Source organism: Hippocampus guttulatus, chromosome 4 (assembly GCF_054856545.1).
Source record: "Hippocampus guttulatus isolate MCC_2025c chromosome 4, RoL_Hgut_1.0, whole genome shotgun sequence".
Lineage (NCBI taxonomy): Eukaryota > Metazoa > Chordata > Actinopteri > Syngnathiformes > Syngnathidae > Hippocampus > Hippocampus guttulatus.
Window position 1 is genome coordinate 13414967 of NC_141264.1, and position 25041 is coordinate 13440007.

General features: G+C 40.9%; 1 protein-coding gene across 5 annotated transcripts; it reads right to left on the bottom strand.

Moving 5' to 3' along the window:
• Positions 1-1076: 1076 nt before the first annotated feature.
• LOC147206002 (uncharacterized) lies at positions 1077-24905 on the bottom strand. Of its 5 annotated transcripts, XM_086110083.1 has the most exons (37): positions 24736-24891; positions 24154-24235; positions 23148-23178; positions 23025-23070; positions 22825-22915; positions 22537-22556; positions 22356-22461; positions 21512-21536; positions 21025-21115; positions 20802-20932; positions 20640-20703; positions 19238-19313; positions 19114-19138; positions 17369-17657; positions 16875-17024; positions 16757-16804; positions 12683-12753; positions 12372-12577; positions 11603-11630; positions 9740-9899; positions 9460-9474; positions 8495-8593; positions 8264-8418; positions 7221-7424; positions 6836-7044; positions 6653-6703; positions 6232-6318; positions 6073-6137; positions 5287-5409; positions 5021-5162; positions 4785-4944; positions 4213-4310; positions 3999-4082; positions 3487-3605; positions 3267-3413; positions 2924-3122; positions 1077-2495 (listed from the first exon to the last, which is right to left on the bottom strand). In XM_086110083.1, exons 2-37 carry the CDS (start codon positions 24232-24234, stop codon positions 2277-2279), a joined length of 3915 nt encoding a protein of 1304 aa, XP_085966209.1. In that variant the 5' UTR covers position 24235; positions 24736-24891; the 3' UTR covers positions 1077-2276. The 5 variants fall into 5 exon arrangements, 4 of the variants coding, with proteins under 4 accessions (XP_085966209.1, XP_085966207.1, XP_085966206.1 ...); XM_086110081.1 differs by having other exon boundaries at positions 6653-7044; positions 8495-8590; positions 24736-24894; XM_086110080.1 differs by having other exon boundaries at positions 6653-7044; positions 24736-24893.
• Positions 24906-25041: the final 136 nt, after the last annotated feature.

Here is a 25041-nt window from a genome sequence, read left to right on the forward strand (position 1 = left end):
TTTTGGTTTGTATCGGGATTATATACTTCCACACCCTGACACTCTTGTGTCAATTTTCTCTTGTATTCATAATGGATATTTATATACCTTTCTCTATTTATCAACTTAGTTCTGATTTATCATTATATTTAATGTTTTGAATTTATCATTTTAACTCTGATTGATGTAGGTTGTTTGTACTATTTTTTTTAATTTGTTTTTGAACTCAGCAAGCGATTTACTCATTTTCAGGTCCGTTTCGAGATTATTCCACGGATTTACCAGTGACACTGGAAAATTCGGGTTTTATAATAAAAATTAGGCGTTTAAATAAACTTTTATGCCCGTTACATGTTGTACCATAACCCATTTATATATTTGTCTAATTAAAAAAATCAGGTTTGCAAGTCTTAATTGGAAATCAGCTTTAGAGAATAAGCGTCTGTATTATATTGCTGTGGTTCCTTGTTTCATCTCTCTTGGAAAAGGTTAAATTTGGTTTCAAGGATATGTAAACCACAATTTCACATTCACACACTTATATTTACGCTTAACAATAAAATAAGTGGTTTATCTGCACTTTTTTTCCCCCACTTAAAGCACTGGTTGTTCACCAATGTTTAAAAAAAAATCTCACAATTGCCTGTAGTGATTCTTAGCAGGTTTTTATATTTTAGCTTTTTCAACCAAGTGAAATTTGTATCGTGTAGCCGTCAGTGGTAGTGCCTACTTTTTGTGATGCGAAAAGGTGAAACTGTTTGGTTAAGTCAATTGACCTTAATGTGGTGAGGTGATTTCGAGGATGTACTCTGATACGTTTCAGGGGAAAAAATGAACGCTCAATTTATGGGGGTCCTTAAAAGACAGTCAAACCAATGAAACCACACTGCTAACCACACAAACAGGCTATATACTCTGCACAATTTAGTTACTGGAAACTGTACCCCATTACCTGGAATTTCTGCTGTCACCACAAGCACACACAGGAAATGGAAAAGCTGCATCAACTTGGCCTAATTAACACAATTGAAGTGGTTCAGAAAACGGATGGATGAAATAAATAAATATTTTTAAAAAGGAGAAGTAAATTAAAACAATTGTTGCTTGAAGTTTAATTCACATGCCAATTGTTGGAATGACTGCAGAAGGACAATTGACAGACATCATTATGATACACACACAACATATGAATAATAATATGATGATGATGATCATTTCATGCAGCCTACATAAACTTAAACATGCATGCACACAAACACACACCCCAATGAGAAACAATCTACTTGGATTGTAAATTGCTTTTTAAACTGATTTGTGGCTGTATTAATTATTAAACCATCAATAGAATTAATTTTCACATTATGTATCCATTAACAAGTCAATATCAGACATTCAAAAAACAGTCATTAAGACATTATTTTACAAATGAAACAAATCAATAGTACGACTATCTCACAGCCTGGTTTTATATGATAAAAGTATGTTCATATACAGTACACACATACCGACACTTGTTTTTGTATATCATTTACGTAAATAAAAAATCAGCAGTGTACGCTACTGACATAAACATAAAATGAAAGTAAGGCAAACTTGAATTTACCAAAAAAAAGGAAACATTTTTCAACAACAGCAAAAACAAATACCCGATTGGAGGGTGTGTAAAGACATTTGGTTTTGTTCATGGATTGACCAAACAATGATTCAGCTCAGTGAATCGGACTCAAAGCAGATTTAAAGCAAAGTTGTCAAAGTATTGTGAGTCATCTGCCAACACAAGCGTCAACATCAATATGTTATATTGCAGTGATTCCCAACCTTAAATTGAGCTAAGGCACATATTTTAAGTAAAAAATAAAAAATAAAAATTGCACAGCACACCAATAAACAGAATTGTCACAAAAAGATGATACATATGTCAATTTCATACTTTTTGCCATCTAATAGATCATTTATTTATTCTTTCTGTCCCTATAAATTGCTGGCATAGATAGAGGGACAAAGTTACATTATGTGTTATTAATAAATAATTTTCTCACCGATGAAGTGAAATCTGATAAGTTCCCACGGCACACTGTTAGAGCTCTCACGGCACACTAACGTGCCCCAGCACACTGGTTGGGAATCACTGCTATATTGTAAATAGGATATGACACACTTGACTTTCGTTCCTGCTATAAGCCCTTAATTTTCCCCCCTTCAGCTTGCCATCTGTTGTGAATCATAAAGCCTTCAAAGTTGACCTTTGGTTGCACCGGCATGTCATTTGCTTCTTCCCATACATTGACCAACTGTTCTTATTTCTGGCACACGTTCTGCCCACCCTCATCATCCTCCTCCTCCTCACTCATACCCTCCTGCCTGTGATCCATTGGCAGCGCATCCTCCATAAGGGTGAGCGACGACAAGTCCGAGTTGTCGTTGAAGCAGGCAAAGGTGGAGAGAAACGTGGTGGAACTGGCGGGAGTGGCTGAGGGCGTGGAGACAAGGGATGGAAGCGGAGACGAGATGGATGCCTGGAAAAGAGAAGAGAAAGCTTCTCAAATACTCGACTCCACTAGTGTGGTTACACTTGAATAAATACTGTACATCACGGGCCCTATTTTTGTTCCCAGCGTCAGTTTAGTGCAAAGCGTGCTTGACATTGCAAAAACACAAATAGACTGACTGAGGTTGGTGCATGACATTGACAGGTAAACTGCAAGACCTCCCCTTGCAGATGATGTAGGTGGTCGCACATGTGACATGTGCAATTGGAGACCGCCGTGTACCCACGACTGTGTATCTGTGTGTGAAGCTGCCACCCTAACCACATTAAATTGAATAAAATAAAAAAATAATAAAACCAATTTTTATTTTCGTTTTCTTTAGCACCATTCTTTTTTTCTAATTTTACTTCAGTGTCTTCTGCATTTAAAATGCTTGATACGGTATATGTGTTGACCTGCAGCGAGACGCTAGACTTGCTGGTCTTCTCTTTGACTTGAGCCATGGCTCCTTTGAGTCCGGCGGATTTCTCTGTCATCTCTAGGGCGGCTCTCAGCAACTTGGGAGTCTCGGGCCTGGCAGGGGTGGGTTGGACCTGGGCAGGTTGCTTGGCTTCTTCTTTGGGCTCAGGTTTCTTCCCTTTGGTGAGCATCTTCCTGTGAGGAAAGAATGAGAAGGGACCTTGCAAGAAGCTATTATCTGTTCTTTGGGGATCAACTCCCTCTTATAGCCATTGTAACTTCCTTTAAGTTTAATTTCTTTCCACCTTTTGGTCATGAGAAGAGCCATCTTTTGCATACCTGGCTTTCTTACGCAGCAGTTTCTTGGATTCAGGATAGTGAACCAAAATCTCATTCAGGTCTTTCTTGTCCAAAATGAAGAGATTGGCAAAGCCATGAGCGATCACGTTGGCGGTGCGCCTGTTGCCCCCGCCCACTGCGAGCAAACTGCCAATCAAAGTGAGGCAGAAGGAATAAATAGACACTTGGGTCTTTTCAAGCACATTTAAAACACCTTTACCTAATTTCGCCAAAGACGGAGCCCGCACTGAGCGTGACAAAAACTGTCTTCCCATCTGGTCCTCCAACCACCTGCACCTCCCCTGCCTTGATGATGTACATCTCCCGACCGATCTCGCCCTGACGAAAATGAAAATGATGAGAAGTATTAAGTGACAGTTGGAGCCTCAAATAGGATGACCTGAGAGATAAGTTATAACCTGGACTGATGTCTTGCCAATCCACAGGACTGACACATAGAGGCAGACAACAATTCGCAATTGACACTTTTCGTAGGACATCGCACTGGGAGAACATGCAAACTCCACACAGGAAGGCCAAGATCGAACCCACAACCTCTACACTGTGAGGTCGACGCGCTAACCACTGGACCACCGGGCTGCCAACATTATTTATTAATATTCTAATTTTTCAACAATATATAATTTCTTGAAGGTGTGTGTGTGTGTGTGGAGGTGGGGGCGGGGGGGTTGTTCTGTTTTTCCAGACTTTGGTAACCTCTGTAAAACGCACCTTTTTGCAGACATAATCCCCTGGCAGGTAAACAACTGAGCGCAGGCTCTTTAACATGTCAAAGATCATCTGTTGATCACAGCCCTGTCAAAAAGAAGAACAATCACATTCAACTGGGACTTAGGTTGGTCTGTTGTGTTGTATTTCTTTTTTTTTTTTTTTTGCAAAGACATATCATGCGATCATCAATATAATAAAACTGAAAGGCTTCTACCTGAAAGAGAGGGACCTTGCTGACGATGGAGTAATTGACATCTATGGCGATGTCCAGACGCATTTTATCTGGCAACTGAGTCAGCAGCTCCTGCTCGTCTGGATGGTGGACAGTGTTGGGACATCTATTAGTCTCTGCATATTGTATGTTGTTACATACCCAACATGCATCAATGGTGCCACATAATTAGTTATACCTACATGATCTAAAGAGAATTCTGCCTTTACAAATGTCATAATGTTCAGTTTTGAACGGCACCGTCAGAAAGGTCTTCATTTATCGACGTGTTCATTATTGTTGCGTAGCGGTGTTGAACTACACTACATCATACTGAAAACTATTTGGAATACTTTGGCTTCATCATGAGCCTGCAGGAGAGGATCAAAATATTAGACATATTTCTCAATATCATGTCTTTCTTGTCGCTCTCTGTATGAAGTACAAGTAATCCTACAGCTAACGTGGTAACAGGGAGCTCACACAGCTTTAATAGAGGCAGACATTGGTGAAAAGTTAAAACTGTAACGTGTCGCTGTTAACTTTTATGTTACTCGAAGGTCTCATTTCCTTACCCAGCATGCCTTGTGATTGCCAGGTGTAATTGTACCACATTTTGACTCTGTTCTGGACATCTTTGGGGATGCGATATGAGGACATGTATTTAATGGTGTTGTCCATACAGGTACGGTAGTATGTCTGACTAGCTGTGGCCGCACCAACTACATCACGCATCTGAGAAAAAAAATGCACTCATTTTATAACTGTGTTACAAATTTGTGATTTTATTTGATTTTTTTCTAAAACCTACCTGCCCAATCATGATAGAAAAGACAAAGACTCCCACAAAGTAGTTGATAAGCTGAAAGACAATCTCAAACAGCGTTGTGGGATCTGGCAACCCCCCGATGGTGATAAGGGTCTTGACCGCAAAGTAGTAACAACGAATATAACTGTGGCGAGAAGACATTGACAAGAAGCAAGGTTGCATGAACTTAACATAACTTAATGTACAAAGTGTTTGATTGCCGTCTTTCTTGCCTGAATCAGAAACATTGTAACGTCTGTTTCACCAACCTGTTGCCTTTGCCGTCATACACCCACTGAGTGGAGCCCAGTCCTTTGTAGGCAGAGCCCCAGTAGTAGAGGCAGGCGTTGCAGTGGAGACAGTAGAGAAGATATGTGGTGGTCCGGATCACCCTAAAAAAAAAAAAAAAAAACAACCGATCAGAAACGATCACGCTGATATTCATGAGGACACCAAAGGTGAGGATAAAGAACTGTTGTGGGACAAAATATTAAAATTGAGTTGTGTTGTATCATTGCGGTGGCAGTGATTCCCAATCACTGTACACTTTATTGGTCCGAAAAGTATAAATGATGTACTATAAATAATTTATATTTGTTAATTTATGTATGCCAATGATGTACGCTGACAGTCGGAACAAGCAAATGCTCTTCTACGACAAAATACATGGCAGAAGGCACAGTGCATTTTTGTGCATATAGTGTATCCAATTTTCTGTGTGGTGGTTGAGTATTGATGCAACAGCCTCAGCTACCAGTATTATCCAACTTCCAAGTATATGCAGACACTCAATTTATGACCTTTATTTCATTCATTTGTAATCCTTAATGTGCAAGAAGACTGGCTCCAAATGTTCCCATTGATATTTCGCAGAATTGCGGTACATATTGTGACGATATCTGTACGAGTGGCAAAGTTGTTGTTATAATATACAGTGGTGAGTTACTTTTTGTGGGGGATTTTTTTTCTTATGTACAACTGATGAAACATTCCTGGAGGGATATGTACTGCTGAAGAGAAGAACAGGACTAACCGTTAAGATCAAGATAGCTCACCTGTAGACGTAGGCTTTGGTCAAGATGGCCTCTAAACGCTCATTGAATTCAAAGAAAGAGTTGATCTAGTGAACGTTGACGGAAAACACTATTATTTTCAGTGCTAATGATGTACATAAGATGTTTATTTTATTTTATTTTTTAAATCAAAATGCTTGCCTTGAGTAACCGGGGCAGGCGCAGAAGCGGATTGATGCCAGTTTTGAAATAGAAGAGCTCCAGCGGAACAAGACTGGCCACATCAAACTGAAACACACATGGAGTAAAGGCTCACTGCTGGGTTGTTTCTCAATTAGGATTGATATCATAAAATTTCAAAATTGAAAACAAGATGTAAAAATGTGAAATTAAGAATATCAATCCATTTATCCATTCTCAAAACAGTTTATCATGTTTGGGGAGCCAGGAAGCTGGAATCTATAACAGCTTGCTACTGGACAGGTCCGCAATCAATCACAAGGGCACATATAGAACGAACAACTGAAAGCTGTGAAATACTGTTTGTTTTTACAATTCGTTCAAATCCCGCCCTCCCCAAAAAAATCCATTATTCCAAGTGCCGAAACATATAAAGTCTTACCTTGAAACGTTTAGTTTTCATGTAATTCTTTCTCATTTCTTTTGTGTCACACTGTTGAGAAATGACAACATGTGCAATTATAAAAATATTCTCAGTAGATCTTAAAAAGCTGGGTAAGAACATAAGACAAAAAAATAATAATAATAATTTTAGATAGCAATTACGGAATATACTAGCACTCACAACTATGTCGCCTCCACGGACAAACTGCAGACGTGGCTGGAAGACGGTGATGTCCAGGATGTAAATAAGGTCACAAAGGTAGTCAGTCAGTAGCCAGTAGTAAATATTGCCTGGTGTCTGGTAGGGGAAAGCCCAACGTACTGGGATGAACCACACATTCCAGTTCCACGCCAGAGATACCAAGAACATCCACAGGACATACATTAAATCTGTGGGAAGAAACACACATCGAGAGGATGGAGGAGAGGAGATTGAAACAATGATGACATTACAAAGAAGTAGCATCTTGTTTGAAAATGTCTCCACTGCTAAGCTAGAGCATGGTAATACTGCATTGAGGAGCATTGCTGATGGTGACAGAGGAGGGAAAGGGGGGCTTTCTCACTAGTGAAAGGGTCGATGCTGGCGGGGAAGCGGTAGCGCACATAGGCTCGTGTCCGTTGAGGGGATTTCACCTGACGGTCGGATTGCTCTTCCTCTGCTTCACTGTTGGCGCTTCCTCCTGATGGACCAGGGACATTCTCAGTATTTTCCCTGTCCACAGTCTGTATAGCAGGAGCAGGCTGCAGCCCTTGGGCCTTGGGAGGAGCTGGTGACAGGACACAGGTCATGGGGGAAGAGTGTTTGTGACATAAAAGTCTACTTTTTATGCAGTTACATTTGGAGTGTTATGGCAATAATTCGGTACAGTAGAATGAAACCCATCCATTCATGCATTTTTTCAGGTTGGAAGGGTTAGCAACTTTGGCAGGGAAGCCCATACTTCCCTCTCCCAAACCACTTCGTCCAGCTCTTTATCCCAAGGCATTCCCAGGCCAGCCAGGACATATACCCTCTCTAGAGTGTCTGAGGTCATCTCCGGGACTTCCTCCCGGTGGGATGTGCCCCGAACGCCTCACTCGTGAGGCATTCAGAAGACATCCTAACCAGATGTCCGAGTCATGTCATTTGGCTCCTCTTGATGCGGAGGAGCAGCGGCCCGACTCTGGGTCCCTCCCGGATGACAGCACTTCTCACTCTCCCTCAAAGGGTGAGTCCGGACACCCCGTGGAATAAACTGGCTGCTGGTAAATTGACAGCTTCCAACCCTCACTGGAAAATAATCTGATTTACTGTTGGCAATGAGGATGAAACTCTGACATCAGTGGGAGGGTCGTACCGCATACCCCCCAAGCACACCCCATAAAACTACCCAAGGGACATGGTCGAACGGTATCTCCAAGTCCACAAAAGAAATGTAGACTGGTTTGGCGATTTCCCATGCACCCTTGAGGACCCTGTCAAGGTTATAGAGCATGTCCAGCATTCCACAGCCTGACCAAAAACCACATTGCTTCTACCACATGCGTGCATAGATGCATAGAGACATGGATACATACATCTGACACCTTATAGGTGCAATCAGTGACAGATTAAAATGTTACTCACAGAGGATGATACTTTCGTCGTCAGAGCTGTCAGCGTCTATGAGTTTTTCTTTCGCCTTCTCCGTCCTCTCCTTAAACATGCGGACCAGTTCCTGAAGACGCTTATTGACCGCTGTGCTGGTCTGACTGGCGGATGATGACGGACGTTCTCGCAAGCTTCAAAAATAAGACGCATGTCATCATAAGGACGCCTCCTATTTGCCATGTATGTGTGTTGCTGTGTGGCACTCACGGGTCATCGGAGCTGTGAATGCTGGACTGGCTGGCCCAGGCTCTGACCGGGATGCTTGCTTCCTCATCATCATCCTCACTTTGAGATTGCAGCCTCCTACTAAGTAAGAATAGTTTGAGATAGTTTTGTCATTCTTTCATACAGTGTCTCATGTCACACACTGTGATGGATGGACACGATAGGGAGACCCTGGAGGAGATAGATTGTTCATTAAAGGTCTTACATCTTTGTCTAGATAGTCCTATGATTTCCTCCACTATTGTTGTGCATGATTAGAGCAATATTTAATAAACAGTAATGAGAGTATGAAAAAACCCAGAGACAAAAATCAAAAGAAGTTAAAAGGATGAAGCGGTTGACACATTGATGCTAATGCATCAGTTTATTGACTGTTGCCTCTTTATGCTAATCAACAGTAGCTAAAATCATATTGGTCACAATGACGACAAACAACAACAACAACAGCACAAGAAGCGTTCCAACTCATTTTAACATCACAAAACATGACGACAAATTGTGTTCTGCAAAGAGCGTGTGCGTTGTTTTGATTTTAGGGTCTTACATTGTCCTTTTTCAATGGTACTTTAAACATACTGTACAATGTTCACACACACATGGCATCTGCAGGACACTTTGAAAAAAGACAGCATTGCAGGAGAAGGGACAGCAGAGGGCAGAAGAGACAACTTGAACACAGGAAACTGTAAACCACTTCATTCCAATCACTGCTGATCAAGTTTAAAAATGAAATTCCAAATGAAGTGGTTATCATTGGACTGTGGACAGAAATATTTCACTTGTGGACAAGCAAGCAGTGATGTATCCATATGAAACTATGTCTTACTGCAGGGATGCAGTGAAGCTGGACAACTATGTCTAGAGCGCACTGCCGGCCCCATTACAGTCATCAAATGGATGCTGAACAGAAAACTACTACAATTCAAACATTCATGAGGCCGCCTTACTCTTTATCTCCTTTGCTGCGGATGCGAAATAGGGAGACATATTCATTGCAGTTATGAGAGATGGTTAACATTGAAGACAAAACACTTGATAAATCTTGTTTTTATGCTGTAATTCTTCAAATACTTGCACCATGTAACTATTTTCAGGCGAAAGGATAAAAATACACAAATACTTTCATGATATTATAATAAAAATGTATCTGTCTCTAATCTCTGCCTAGCCTCTCAAATTACTGTCAGGATTGCATAAATACAGTTTTTTGCTGTCTTTAACTCTCACCTCTGTCGACCTCCTGCTGGGGTCACGGGGACAGTGAGTGTTGTTAGTCTAGGATCCTGCGGGGTGAGTAGTACCTCCACTTTTTCCCCCCAGACTTTCTCGCGGTGTGAGTCGACATCCTCAACGTTGACTGCTGGACGGAGATTGATGAGAGAACTATCTGTGGAAGTTTAGAGAGAAAAATGTTATGGGCGGGTGTTAAAATAGAGCCACGAAGTAGATCAGCACACATATACACAAACCGGAGTTGATGGGGCAGGGAAGATTTATGAAAGAACATGCTGCAATGCTTGAGGACCTCTGAATTAGGCCAGCTATAATTGTATTGTGATAGCTCATCGAATAAACTAATAAATCTGGATCATCTGGCTCAGCTCTGCCACCCTCAATAAATACAAAATGTGTCCTCTTGAACCGATGTAAAAGAACTAAAGCTAGCTCAATACATTCTAAATATAGATATCCCGATATAGATATAATACTAAGAATTGCTGTCATTAAGCCAGAAGGAAATTACCACAGGTGTCAATACAGTTATAATGCCACAGCACTTATAGCAACCCCCAGACACTGTGTGCAGTACAGGGATGGATGCCAGACAATTTTCTGTCAATATGGTGCCTGTATTTCAGAGTTGCTATGTTTCTGGACTGTCCTAAAAACCTGTCTGGAATAGACAAAGTATTGTTTTGTTTTTTTTGTTTCACAAAAACATTAACCATTCATTAGGTAATAGTAGCAATTTTTGAGATGAACTCTTCAAAATGGTCAGCATCATGGAACTCGACATGCTTGATTTGCTTTCGCGGGCCACATAAAATGATGTAGCGGGCCGGATCTGGCCCCCCGGCCTTGACTTTGACACCAGTGATTTAGAGATTTCAATTGAACTCTATTATACAATAACCAAGTCGATTAGTAACTTTACAAAGTTGAATTTTGGGGTCCACTGATTCACCTGTGCGTCTTACTGGTGAAATGTTTGAGTCATCTTCGATGTAGAAGGCCGGGTTAGAGAGACCCGAAAGCTGGCGGGGCAGCGAGTTGAGTTGCTTGGACGGGGGGCTGACAATCGGCGGCAGGCGAGGGTAGGCGGGGACATTTGGCAAGTCAAGAGCGCTGCCGTTGGGCGAGGACGGAGACGGGGAGCGAGAGCGGAGCTGATGGTGCGGAGGAGGGAGAGGGCCTTGTCTAGCAAAAGGGTTGAGTTCCAGGTCCTGCTTTTGTTTTTGCTGTTGTCGTTTCTTAGGCATCGTGAGGCATAAGGCTGTTGAGACGGCTCCGGATGTTGCCAAGGTACTCCTGCGTTCTGCTGGGAAACTGGGAGAACTTCTGAGGAATGTTTGCCAAGCTCTGGTAGATCGCGGTCAGACCGGAACCGACTGAAGAGGTGGCGGCCGAGGCTGCGGGCAAGAGCTCGCTCAGACTGCGGGCAATGTCTCGAGGAACCTGTGTCAGGCGGATCTGAGAGAGCTCTTGGCGCAGCTCAGGCGGCAGAGAGGGTAAATGCTTGGTGATGTCGGACAGCTCGGTGGGTAGTTTAGGCATGGGAGGGATCTTGGTACGGGAGATGCCGTTCTCTTTGAAGAAGGCGTTGATATTGCCCAGGCACTCTGAGGTGTGGGGGATACGCATCAGGCAGCTCTTAAATGCATCGCAGCTTACTGGTACTACAGAGGAGACAAGTGGATAGCACATATACTGTGAGCAATTTAAGGTCGGGCTCCTGATCAAGAGGAGCTCACGACATCATTCAATACGTTCCTATTCTGTTAATGTCGTGGAATTGCCGTCAGTTAGCGCAACAACAGCAAAGAGAAGGCACACACTGTGTAAAAATGAGCCACATCCAAAAACACTTACCCCCACAGTCATCTTCAGTGGCATCCTCCTGCAGGAGACGAAACATACAAATCAATCCCGCTATATGACGCTTCATCTTTTTATACCCACAGAAAGTTAAACTCGAAGAAAACCCAGAAGACTATTTTGATTACCGGTACTATTCTGCAGCCGCAAAGTCCTTCCACGCGTTGGCTGCCGGGATGTAGTAAAATAAAGTTGTGCAGACGCATGCCAAGAAGTTTTTTTTTACTACTGCTCTGATTCAGTATAATGTTGTAACACTAGCAATTTTTCACAGAGGATAAAGAATATATGCCTGTAATTATTGTTATATTATCTGTTCAAATGAAACATATTCCACCATTTGCTGTGTCCAAATTTGTAGGCTACGTCCTCTGAATACCCTATGCGGTCGGGGTCCTACGAAGGCTCCTCGTGTAGCCTGCCCCAGAGAGCCTTTGCTCGTTGCCCTTCTCCATGGAAATTAAGTCCAGATTTGAAGGTGAGATTCAAAGGCCGTGTATTTTTTGGACACCGGCGTGCGGTCAAGGAGCGCCAGGAGTTACATCATGCGCAAGCTTATTGTGAAGTGAATGGAATTGCAGAATCATGATCATATCTTAAAATTGCCCTCACAAGTCGAAGCAAAAACTCGGATGAGCTATGTCTGTATCTTGAAAAACAGCCGAGTCACTCATACCTCAAGGCACCGATGTAACTTTATGTGTGTCATATGGCTAAAACAGTTAAGTAATTATGTTATGTTCATTGCAGGTGTGTTCATTACGTTTTCATCAGTCTTGGCATCTTGAATGTCTTTGTCAGCCTTCTGTGGCTGCTGGGTTACAGGCTCAGCTTGTAAAACCGCTTCTTTGCTCTGGACCACTGTTTGTTGAACACACTCGGGCTCAGGGGCCTTCACTGGTTCAGGTCTCGGAGGGGGAGAGGGGGAAATCGCTCGTGGCTTGGCCTCCTGCTCGAGCCCTCCTTTGTCTTTAATTTTGCATTACGTGGAATAAAAAAATGCATTTGTCATACACTGTAAATATTAGGAGGAGATGTCCTTTTTAGGCAATTTAGGCAAATGACTGCAAATACCTTCTTCGATTATGGTTTCCTCCTCGGCTCTGCTTTCCTCCTGCTCCTCAACAGCAAGAAGCTCCTCTTTTCTGTAGGTAGAAAGCATTATTTTTTTATTTTGACTTTTTAAAAATAAATATGTCTTCGTCCTATGATAGAGACATGGGGCCCGATTTTCATGCCCAGTCTAGCGCAAAGTCTAATTGTGCGCATGGGTGGAGTTATTCTCTTTCTTTTGGTATTATTATTGTCATATTATTGATATGACAATAATAAAGCAGATTATAGAATATGTAGTGCGACCTTTCAGGCACATATGCAACCTGTCATTCAAAGCTGGTATCTTTCCATCAAAAATGAAAATTGCTAAAGTTATATAAAAGTGGAGAAAGACATCGGTTTACAAATTATAGACCAATATCACTACTACCACAATTTCAAAAATATTAGAAAAACTATTTTCTCGCAGACTTGATAGCTTTATACAAAAGCATGCGCTGTTAAGTGAGAATCAATATGGCTTCAGGGAAAAACGGACCACCTCAATGGCAGTTATGGAGTTTGTGGAAGCAATAGCCACTAATATAGACAACAAAGAATTTACTGTTGGGGTTTTCCTAGATCTAAAAAAAGCTTTTGACACAATAGATCACAGTATATTATTGAAAAAACTAGAAAGATATGGCATTAGAGGTGTAGCTTATAAATGGATAAAAAGTTATTTAGAAAACAGATATCAGTACGTGCAACTCAACAATAAAAAAACGAATCAACTGAAAATCACTCACGGAGTTCCTCAGGGGTCAGTGCTTGGTCCAAAACTATTCATCTTATATATAAATGATATCTGCAAGGTCTCAAAACAATTTAAATGTGTCCTATTTGCTGATGATACAACTTTCTACTGTTCTGGAATAAATCTGAAGCAGCTCCTGACAACCGTAGAAAACGAATTAAACAAATTAAAAAACTGGTTCGACAGAAATAAATTGTCACTTAACCTGAAAAAATCGAAGTTAATTGTTTTTGGCACAAGACCAATCAAACACCAAGCTAAAATTGTGGTAAACTCAATTGAGATAGAAAGAGCGTATGAAACCAAGTTTCTCGGATTAGTAATAGACTCAAAACTATGTTGGAAGCCACATATCGATAACGTAAAAAGAAAAATAGCCAAAACCGTAGTGATCCTCTACAAAACCAAGGAAGTGCTAAATAAGAGATCTTTGTACACATTATACACTTCATTATTATTACCATATATGACCTACTGTGTGGAAATATGGGGAAATGCCTGCAAAACAAACACACTCCCTATTCTCAACCTACAAAAAAAAGCAATTCGAATTATTAATAGATCAAAATATACGGAACCCACAAATCCACTATTTATCAAATTAAATACGATGAAATTTTATGACCTGGTTGACTTTAAAATCGCCCAATTAATGTACAAAGCACACAATAACCTGCTCTGCCAAAACATTCAGAAGTTTTTCGAAATTCGAGAAAGCAGCTATGATTTAAGAGGTACCAACTTATTCAAAAAACTCAAAACAAGAACAAACATCAAGCAAAGAAGTGTATCTATCAAAGGTGTTAATCTGTGGAATAATCTCGAAACGGACCTGAAAATGAGTAAATCGCTTGCTGAGTTCAAAAACAAATTCAAAAAAATAGTACAAACAACCTACATCAATCAGAGTTAAAATGATAAATTCAAAACATTAAATATAATGATAAATCAGAACTAAGTTGATAGATAGAGAAAGGTATATAAATATCCATTATGAATACAAGAGAAAATTGACACAAGAGTGTCAGGGTGTGGAAGTATATAATCCCGATACAAACCAAAAGTTGTAAAAATATCACGGTTAAGGGTAAAGTATGAGCCTTAATGGAGACTTCTTTCTTCTTACTTTTTTCTTTTCTGATTGATATAAAAATGATTTATTAGATACAATCACATAACGGGGTAGGACTAGATAAGTTTTTTACTTCTTCCTACTCCCTTGAACATAACTGTGTTGAATGAAGATTGATTTCTTTCTTTTTACTTTTTTTATCTACCTTATTTTCTGTCAAATTATTACTGTATATATGTTTTATGTTCAATAAAAAAAATATAAAAAAAATTAGATGGTAGATAGGCACAGTTAGAAATGGGCGATTTCACTGTTGTTGGAGTGAATAGAGTCAACTTGATCCCTGGCCAATCTTCGTGGCTCCCCTAATTCCTTTTAACTTCAGCCTTAGGAGAGGCGAGCAATCTACTTGTCAGAGGTATAATGGATTTTCTGGAATCTATGCAGGACATCGGCATGTGCAAAGTACATTTATAAGGAACTATTGCAAGAAGAGTTACACTTGCAGATTATGTAAAGTTGGTCACTGTGAAGTGGACACTTGAAGACCGCGTTCTATCACCGATCGTGCGTCACACGCATGCACAGCAGTTGTGCTGCTGTCAGTGAGGTGCTTTTAAAAATATATTAAAGATGATAATAATAATAACGCATTCAACGAATTGATTTCTAGAATGATCCATAGGGTTCGATTCATGCAGACGTCACCATACATATCAGCGGAGTGCAGAGTCTGTCTGCATGCACCTGGATCCAATCCACCAAAGTCACGTTACACCAACTGTGCCACAACTTGTTCCTGGTTCCACCTCGTCAAAAGTGTAATCTAACTTTCCGTCACCAAATTTGTCATTTTACCCGGCATAAAAATCAAGATGTGCCCATTCTTACGCCGAGTGTGCATGCGTGTGCCAACTAATATAGAGACCTTGGTTACAATCATTAAATGGTTGTCAGTGCTTTTTACGAGGGCGGCCCGGTGATTCAGTGGTTAGCGCGACGACCTCACAGTGCAGGGGTACCAGGCTCAATTCCAGCTCCGGGCTACCTGTGTGGAGTTTGCATGTTCTCCCCGGCCCTGCATGGATTTTCTCCGGGTACTCCGGTTTCCTCCCACATTCCAAAAACATGCATGGCAGGCTGAGTGAACACTAAGTTGTCCCTAGGTGTGAGTGTCAGCGCGGATGGTTGTTCCTCTCTGTGTGCCCTGCGATTGGCTGGCAATCGGTTCAGGGTGTCCCCCGCCTACTGTCCGAAGACGGCTGGGATAGGCTCCAGCACCCCCGCGACCCTTGTGAGGATAAAGCGGATCGGAAAATGAATGAATGAATTGTACAGTAATCATCCAATGATGATACAATTACTCCCTCTGTCTTTATCATGAATAAATCAAAATTAGTAAATTGCATAGGGCAGTGTGTGTGGACATGGACTTCCCCTACTTTTAGCCAGGATTAATTTTATGCAATATTAGCAGTGGCAACAGGTGATTGAGCCGTCATATTTAGCAAAAAAAAATACGATAGGATATTCAGAATAGTGACATAATCAAAGTGGCAAAGTAAGACTAGGATTCAATAGAAGGCATCAACTGATGACATAAGGCTATGGTCACGTTTTACGTAATACTCACTTTAACCGCCAATGTTCATGATGCGTTGGTTTTGACAAACAAACCCATCAGGCGTCTGATTCATAAAAACTATGATTGCAGGTTCGTTTAAAAAAAAAAGAAAAGAAAAAAAGAGAGATTTCCCTAAAATCTAGCAAACCTATGAGCTAAATATTCCATTGTATGTCTCTCTTTTCCCTTTTGCGTGACAGGACATACACAACAGCAGCAGCAGGTGTTCAGGTTACTGTGGGAACCGCGGGGACAGAGGAAGGGAAGGCTGGTGCGTGAAAGAGGGGGAGGGCGGACTCTGCTGTTGCCAAGGGAAGCTGCGGTCGCTAAAGCATGATGCTGTGATACTGAGGCAGCGAATGCCCAGGTCACATAACAAGACACCCATGGGATTTGGAATAGACTGGCAACAGAGGGAATTAAATTGCTCTCATTTAAAATTTGATCAGACTTTGTATTTCATCCACATATTGACAGTGTTGTGAATCGCCTTCATTTTGTGCAAAAATTAATGGTACAAAAACAAGGTATCTGCCACAAAGAGCAAAAGTGCCCCCAAGGGTCCTACAGTGACTTTCCTTTCAGCCTTCTATAACTTACGCGATGACTTGATGATTCACTCGTCTCTCTTCTTGTAAAACTTGCAGTCTGAAAACAGTGCGCCAAGTCATGTGTCAACTATGTGCGCACACACAAACTGAAGAAAAGGAGCACATACTCTGCATCGGGCTCTTCCAGCAGCTCTTGGCTCCCCAATGAGAGTTTGATCGACTGACCCTCGCTGGCCATCTGTCTTACGGCCATCTCGGCTGTCTGTCTCGCCACTTCTGCGGCCATGAGAGCCATTTCCACACGCTCCTGCTGCAAACTAAGAAAACACTTTGCGCTGAATGTTATGGGTGTGAGCCACTCTTATACCAACTTAGATTTGGGCTTCAAATGGAAAGTAGTATGAGGTTTATAAATTGTGACCCCCTCCAGAATTTATGTTGCCCATTCCTGACATATAGCGTATGGCCTTGCACTAACGATTTTGAAAACAATCAATCAAAAATCTGATTAGTCTGGAGTGTGCTTCTTACTCTGCTATTCCATTTAGATTTTTAAAATTATTTTAAATGTCCCTTGTAGATTTGATTACAGATCACACAAAATCCCAATTGCAAGTCTTAATAAAAAGTGTAATCATGACCCTTATGATAGATAACCAACCGTTCCTCCATGGTGGCCAAAGCCACGTCCTCGGCCTCCCGTCTGATGCTTTCCATGAACGGTGTCCAGCGGCCTGTCTGGGTCTCAGCATCCTCCTGAAGAATTTGAGCAAAAGCCGGATGGGATGCTTGCAGTACTTGGTTTGTCTCACCAGCCCCTTGGAGGTGCATGGGGGAACTGGACCGTCTCCTCTGTGCTGTGGTCTGTTGTGTGTGGGCTGAGGTGTTGTGGCCCTCATTGTCTGAATCCACATCTTCTAACACCATGTCAACATTGAGTTGGGTAGAGGCTAAGAAAGGACGGCAGGGTCATTTTGTGTAGAGAGAGAACATAGAGGAAAGTGAACTTTTTACAATTTTTCAGTGTGAGATAGGGTGAGTCACACGAGAAACCCCACGCTCATCTCATACAGTGAGTTTTTAATCATTCCAGCATGTCTGCATGACAGCTTGTTAAACAACCTGTATTTGTCTCAATTTGAGAATGAATGAATGAACTCTAACAACACAACACACACCCACATGCCACATTTCACAGTTCAAGGCCAAAACGACAGATCAAGTGCATCAAAAGAGACCTTATTTAGTACGCAGTATTTTATTGCAATTCATTTATTTTTATAAATTAATGGACAGCCACAAAACTGTCTAATGAACTCGGTTATCGGTGAATAACAGATAACAAATATGTCACGTCTTTTTCAACAATCAGCAGTAATGAAGAGTACATGGTTTCAATAAAATATACTTTTCATGTAGTCCAACTAATAACACAAAAAAATATATGCATAGCTGCCATTTACTTATATTAAGCATACATTTAGTTCTTTATTTTGTCAGAAATGTGCAAAATGTACTCAGGTAATTATATATATACAGTATATACCAGTATATTTTTTTTAAATCACGAGGTTTACGATATGTAGTGTGTCATCATTTTTTTGGGCTATTTCTCCTTTAGATATGAGTTAGAGGCATGAATGTGTATAGAGTTTAATATTATGGACTAAAAGAGAATGAGAGATAAAATCCTCCAAAACCATGACGGGGAATGTCCATTTTCTGTCCCACTCTTCCTCACACCTCACTGATGAGATGGAGCCCACCCCAGCTGAGTTTGGGCAAGAAGTGGGGTACACCCTGAACTGGTTGCCAGCCAGTTGCAGAGCACATCCGGACAAACAACCTTTCTCACTCACATTTAGACCTATGGACAATTAAAAGTCTTCAATTAACCTGAGAAACATGATTTTGAAATGTGGGAGAAAGTGGGCGTGAATAGTGGAGAATATGTTACTTACTGATGAACATAATACGACTTTCAAACAAATGCTATACATTCATATTGAACTGTATTGAGTACAGTATGGTGAGTTGAAAATTCGTTTTCCAGCTGCCTTGATTGCGTGCGTCTTAAGAAACTGCAGTAGTGCCACAATGCTTCGTGCTAAGTGTTGCTAAGTGTCTATATGTAGGCGTGAGAATGGTAGCGTCCCCCAGCCGTCTCCTCCTGCTGTTCAAGGGGCTCGCAGCGCCTTCCCCCCTGAAACAGAAGGAGAAGAGGTACTGAGTTAGGCTCCGAACGTCCTGACTGTGAAGAAAGAAAAAAAAAGGTATACAGTACAACTACTGTTGGTGCACTTGCACTTGACTGTCCTGAACTATGAATTGTGGCATTTGAGGAAAACAATTAGCTAACAGAAGGGATTGTCTTCTATTGAGTACTTTGTACGAAGCGCAACTCACCTTTCTTTAGAATGTCTGCCGTGGCCTGTGAACAGAGCACACAGTGTTAGAGTCAATGTGCAGAGAAGGAACAAAGAGATGCATGACTGCAGGTCAACAAGAAAAAGAGAAGGCCAAAACTTACCTCAATGTCATTTTGGGGTGGAAGAACAGGCTGAGGGAGCTTTAAGCCAAGCCCTGAAACAAACCAGCCCACCATCCTGTGGAGAGACACTCAAATGAACCTCTGCTTCTGAATTCATATCTTTTACACTGAATATAATAAGTGGACATACCCCTAATAAAATGCAAGGTTTGTGCGTTATAAAAAAATGAGACCATGCTTAACCTTTCCAAAACTTTTTCTTTTTCCACCGTTAATGTACACTATTGTATATATATAATGTACTCTTTTCAGGGGGTGGGGGGAGTAAACAAGTGAAATTATGCGGGTGCACAATTGTGCACACCCCTCTTGTAACTGTAAAGTGGTTCCATTCAGAATTAACCAATCACTGCCACCATTTAAAGAGCCTCACATTAAATTCACATTTATTTTAGTTATTTCAGTAGACTATTTTATGACCAATCGTTTTCTTTTTTGTTTGTTTGTTTTTGGTGATTTCTTGGCAAAAGCCTGAATGTTCTTAGGTAACACTGGACCGTTATTTGGAACATTTCATAGTTCCCACCCCACCATGCAAAAGGTCATAGTTCCAGCTGGAGAAAAAACAACCCCAAAGCATGATGCTGCCACCATTATGCTTCACTGTAGCTACAATCTTCTTTTGGAGATGAGCAGTGTTGTGTTTGTGAATTATGGCATGTCAACCTTGGATTTAACAGACATTCACTTCGTCACTTAGGGAGAGACAAAGGGAGAAATTGTAGATGAAGTTAAAGCCAAGTCGCTGACGGTGTCGGGGTATATGTGTGCGGGTATCGGTTCCCACCCGGTGACGGTGCAGATGTGGGTGTGAATGGTTGTTCGTCACTACATGTGCCCTGTCAATGACTGGCGACTAGTTCAGAGTGTAGTGTGCTTTTCGCCCGAAGTCAGGATAGATTCCCCCCGCGACCACGTACCAATATGTAAACAAAGTGTGTCAAGAAAAAACAAGACATATGCACATACAGTATGTACATACGTATTGTACAGATAAAAATAAATGAGACAAATCTTAAAATTACAGAATGTAAAAGAGACCAATGTACGTAATGGAGAAGAATAATTTGAGAAAAATACATGAAACAAAGTATCTCAAATAAAAAATACATTATATAAAAAAGTTGAAAATGAAAAATGTGGAGAAGAATACAAAGTATGAAATGTTGGAAGCAGAAAAAGTCTGCGATGTTGAAAACAAAGTCCGCAAATGGGGGAAGAAAAAGAATAGAAAGAACAAATAGGTGAAAGGAAATGATGTAAAGAATGAGAACATGAGAAGAAATCGAAGAAAGTGAGGAATTCAAGTAATAAAAACAAAAGAAGAATGGAAATGTCAAAATGAAGGGTGTGAGAGGAAAACTAAAGGAGGGCAACCTACGCTGAGGCCTTGCTATCAATGTCCAGTGAGATTCCACTGAGAGATTCAGGCGGTGGAGAGAGAACTGCGGCAGAAAGTACATGAAATGGGAGAAAAAAGCAAATGAGTGACCAAAATATAAAATCAGCTGTGATATCCAAGAAAAGATGTGAGTCTTCCCACCAAGGAACGTAAAGTATGTACTTTTGTCCAAAGATGAGCGGGGAGTGTTTTGGGGTTTCGGCTCAATGGGGACGGAACTTGCAGGGATTAGAACCGGTTGAGGGATCTTCTGCTTTATCCACGTCACCACGCTGCAGCAGAAAAAGACAAATGTAGTCACATCTACTGTTGTTGTTGTGAAGGTCTAAAAAGGGACGGCAAGAAAGAGCTGAATAACACTCACTTTGGGGGGAATGCGGATTGACTGTCCTTCTCCTCTTCCTCATCTTCTGATAGCATTTCCACAACTGGGATGTGTGGGAGCGGATCATAATCTGGACACATGGATGCTGAAGAATTACTTTAAAAATTAAACATTGAAGAACAACGTTTTGGAAAATTGAATGTGAAAGAAAATATTTACAGTGTAATCTACAGGGGGTGACCAGCTCAATTTTATTAATTTTAGTAAAACTTTGTACATGAATCTGAACATGCTGTAATCTAACACGAGCACTAGTAAAGTCATAATTACCTGAAATTAATATTTGTATGGAATACACATCTGTGTTATGAATTTAAAACAAACCAATGAAAACACTAATTATGGGCATAATTTTGCTTGTCTTCTTGTGGTAAAATATAACATTTGTAACTTCGAAATGACTAATGGTGGTTTACTGTGGAAACGATGAGGACCACCTGTATCTATTTATCATACTGACACGTACCTGGCATTGTTGCAACTTCATACACCTGTGACAGACGCACACAGAAAAACAACACAGATGTAAAGCATTATTGGTAATCATAGTAGCAGCTTGAAAATCACTCACATGGCCAATCTTTTCGTTGGGCGAGAACTAGCGTCAATGCGAGCGTTAGCATTCCAAAGTGCTAAAAGCACCTGTACAATCGTTACGTTCTGTAAAATGATCCAAAAATGTTTAGTCAAAGACCGAATCTTAAAAAAACAGACTAATTATGTGAGTTAGGATGATAAAAATAATCTTACAGTTTTCAAAGTAATTCTATTACAGACCTTTTAGGCGGAATGTATCATTTAAAAGGGAAACAAACAAAGTGGAAGAAAATGATTACCTGGCGGACATTAGGGGAATGTGAGCGTTCGTTTTTACATGGTGTAACTTCCATTGTTCCTATTCATTAAATTTTCCTCTGTAGTTACACCAAGGAGGACAAGTACACACACACACACATTGCAGGCGGGCTCCGTAATACAGACACAATGTAAATTGTAGGTCAATTTCCTAATTGGGTAAAGCCCGGCTAAATTCCCTGAACCCACAATTTAGGTTGCAGCTCAGACTGATCCACTTTAAAGTTTGAAAATCCCACCTTCACCCACTGGAGCAAAAAAAGTGGTGTGAAAAAACCAAATAAAATAGAATATAGTGTTTTCATTCGCATGCTATTATCGAGGACATTTATTTTATTGTTATGTATACATATTCTTCAATTGTTTTGGAACTTACAAAGACCCAGATAGCTGGTATTGGTTTTGGAAGCCTGTGAGACGATGTTAAATAGCTTAAGTGCAGATTTGCATCTCACCTCTGTAACCTCCTCTTGGTAGCCATTGTTGACTTCTCTGTACTTGTCGTCGGGTTGTGGCAGCACCTTTGTAAGACTTTGAGCGACCCATTCCATCACTCCTGACCTGAGACACAAGCATCAAGAAATTGACTTTCTAAAAACATCCAAAGAATGGGCACTTTGCTGGTTAAAACTTTACCTTTCTCCATCCCCAACAGACTGGTGGAGAGAAAATGAAAATAGAATGATTAACAGGCAGAAAATCTTAACCTGTTTGAGGCAACAGTTTGTATTATGTATGTAATGCCACATCTGTCAGTAATGTTTTGGTCTTTTCTTCTGTTTTTGTTTGTCCAGTTTAGACACATTACATGGTATGGTTTACACTTATCAAAAACATTGCAACTGAATGAAACGGAATGAAAAATTCATCAGGTCATGCTAATTGTGTTCATTCATAGACGACAAGAGCATTTGAACACCGCACCTTGCTGTCGAGGTGAGGGGAGCCAGCAGGTTGAGGCAGGGTGCTTGCAAAGCCATTAGACAGCCAACCTAAGACTCCCGCCTGGGACTGACTGTGGAGCAGGTGTGAAGAGAGCATAAAATACTCTATTTGTATATACAGTACGCACACAAACACACACATATTCATAATTATTGAAAGACCTAAAAAAATAAGTTTACCTGTCCTCTGAGGCATCTCCTGTACCCTTCAGTGGAGGACTTTTGGCTGTGTTGCATAATTGGTGTTAGAATAATCATAACGCACACAAGAAATTAAACATGATGTCATGTTAGAATCCTCACCAGCTCTGCTTTTGGGGCATTCCTGTTTAATCTGACGTACAGAGAGAAGTGTTGAGAAGAGAAATCCCCGCAACAGACAAAATGCACAAAGTAGAATCCAGGTATTATTCAATCATATTTTAAAATGTCATGCATACACTTTACCACCATCAACCGATACATTACATGCAGTACATGTGAGGTACAGGTATTTGTTTTTGCATGCATGTAGAGGTTCATCTTATCTCATATCCCCAGAGTATCGAGGTGCGAGGAGGTCGAAATATTTTGAGGATATACTGCAGACGCATCGCATACATATCCGATTTATTCCCACATAAGAAAGAGGCCCAGGTTACGTTTGAAAAAGTCTGTATCGCACAGTCCACAGTGCATGAAAAAAAATCTGATACATGTCACATACGGGAAGAAAAAAAACATCGGAATTCACCTGCAGTGTGAACTAAGTCTATGACTGAATATGTGTTTGCATTTAAAGGGCAAGTCTGCTTTGTTGAGAGACGTGCAAGTGAACAGATGAGTATGGACTGTAGGCTGGCTATTTCCTAGCTATAGCAAAAGCCAATTTGGTTTACAGTGACTGTGTCAGTTGAGGCTACTGGCAGGAGGTGCCGCTGTAGAGGTCAAGTCACACCAAAATAGCTACTTCATTAGAAATAAATAAAATAATGGAGACGTACAGAAAAGAAGAAACTGTACTGCACATAACAAAATCCTGAAACCTGCACTAAATGAAAGACACCTTACGATGTGCGAGGGACAACTGTATATTAGCATGTAACTGAACCACATACTGTACATCATCTGGAGTATATTTACGAAATAGCTTGACAAAAACATGAAAACATTTATAAATATATTCATGTATTCAGATCAAAACAGCCACGCTTGGCTCGTCAAACATGGCTTGCTCTGACCAAACAATTAGAGGACGGAAAACGATGTCATCCATGGTCAAGTGTGTGTGTGTGTGTGTGTGTGTGCGTGTGTTTGTGTGTATGTTTACCCCAGCAGGATTCTTGCTAACTGCATCCGTTTGAGGAGATCCAGGTGGATGGGGTACCACTTTCACCACCCAGTTGAACATCCTATTGAAATGTACGCAAACACACACACACACACACACACACACACACACACACACACACGTCCTCTGTCGAGATTCAATAATGTTCATGATAATGATGATAATTCAGCTGAGTGATAAAGAGCCCTTCAGTGCAGTTGAGGAGATGTGATGAAGCACATGTTTTTAGTCCAATGTTTGCTCTTGCATTTACTTTCATATTTTATCTACCAAAGCATTTGCATCCTACGAATGCTTCACATATAGGCGACTAAGTGGTAAAAAGGGACCCTCTTGTCTTCCATGCAACTCAAGCAGTATAAAGGCCGAGAAAGAATAAGGTTCAAATTTGCACTTGTGCTGAGTATTGTGTCCACTGTCAAAATTTATCAGCCTGATTGGAATAATCCACTTCTGCAACAGGGCATCAGGCGACTGAATTGCTGGCAGTTTGTGCACTAAATATCATCAACATAATCAACATCAACACTAGAAAAAAAAGTAAACACTGTAGTTTCCTACCTGAGGGTCTACAGGTAGCCCAGCATGCCGCTGGTGACGACGAGATCCACAGTGTGACACAGCCCTGCAAGGATTTTCCACAATGGCTGCCCGACTCTAACTGGATTAAGGCGCACCACCTGTAGGTTAAGGCCCAATCCTAGACTCGAAGCCAGATTGGGATGAGTAAAGCATGACGACGACCTCATCCGATCAAAGCAATGCAAACTGTTGGAAGCTGCAGCTGTAAACGTGGGCATCCAGTTCAGTCTTTACCTGACTTAGATACAATCTTATTTTGAATATATTGCCTTTTGTGGAAAATAC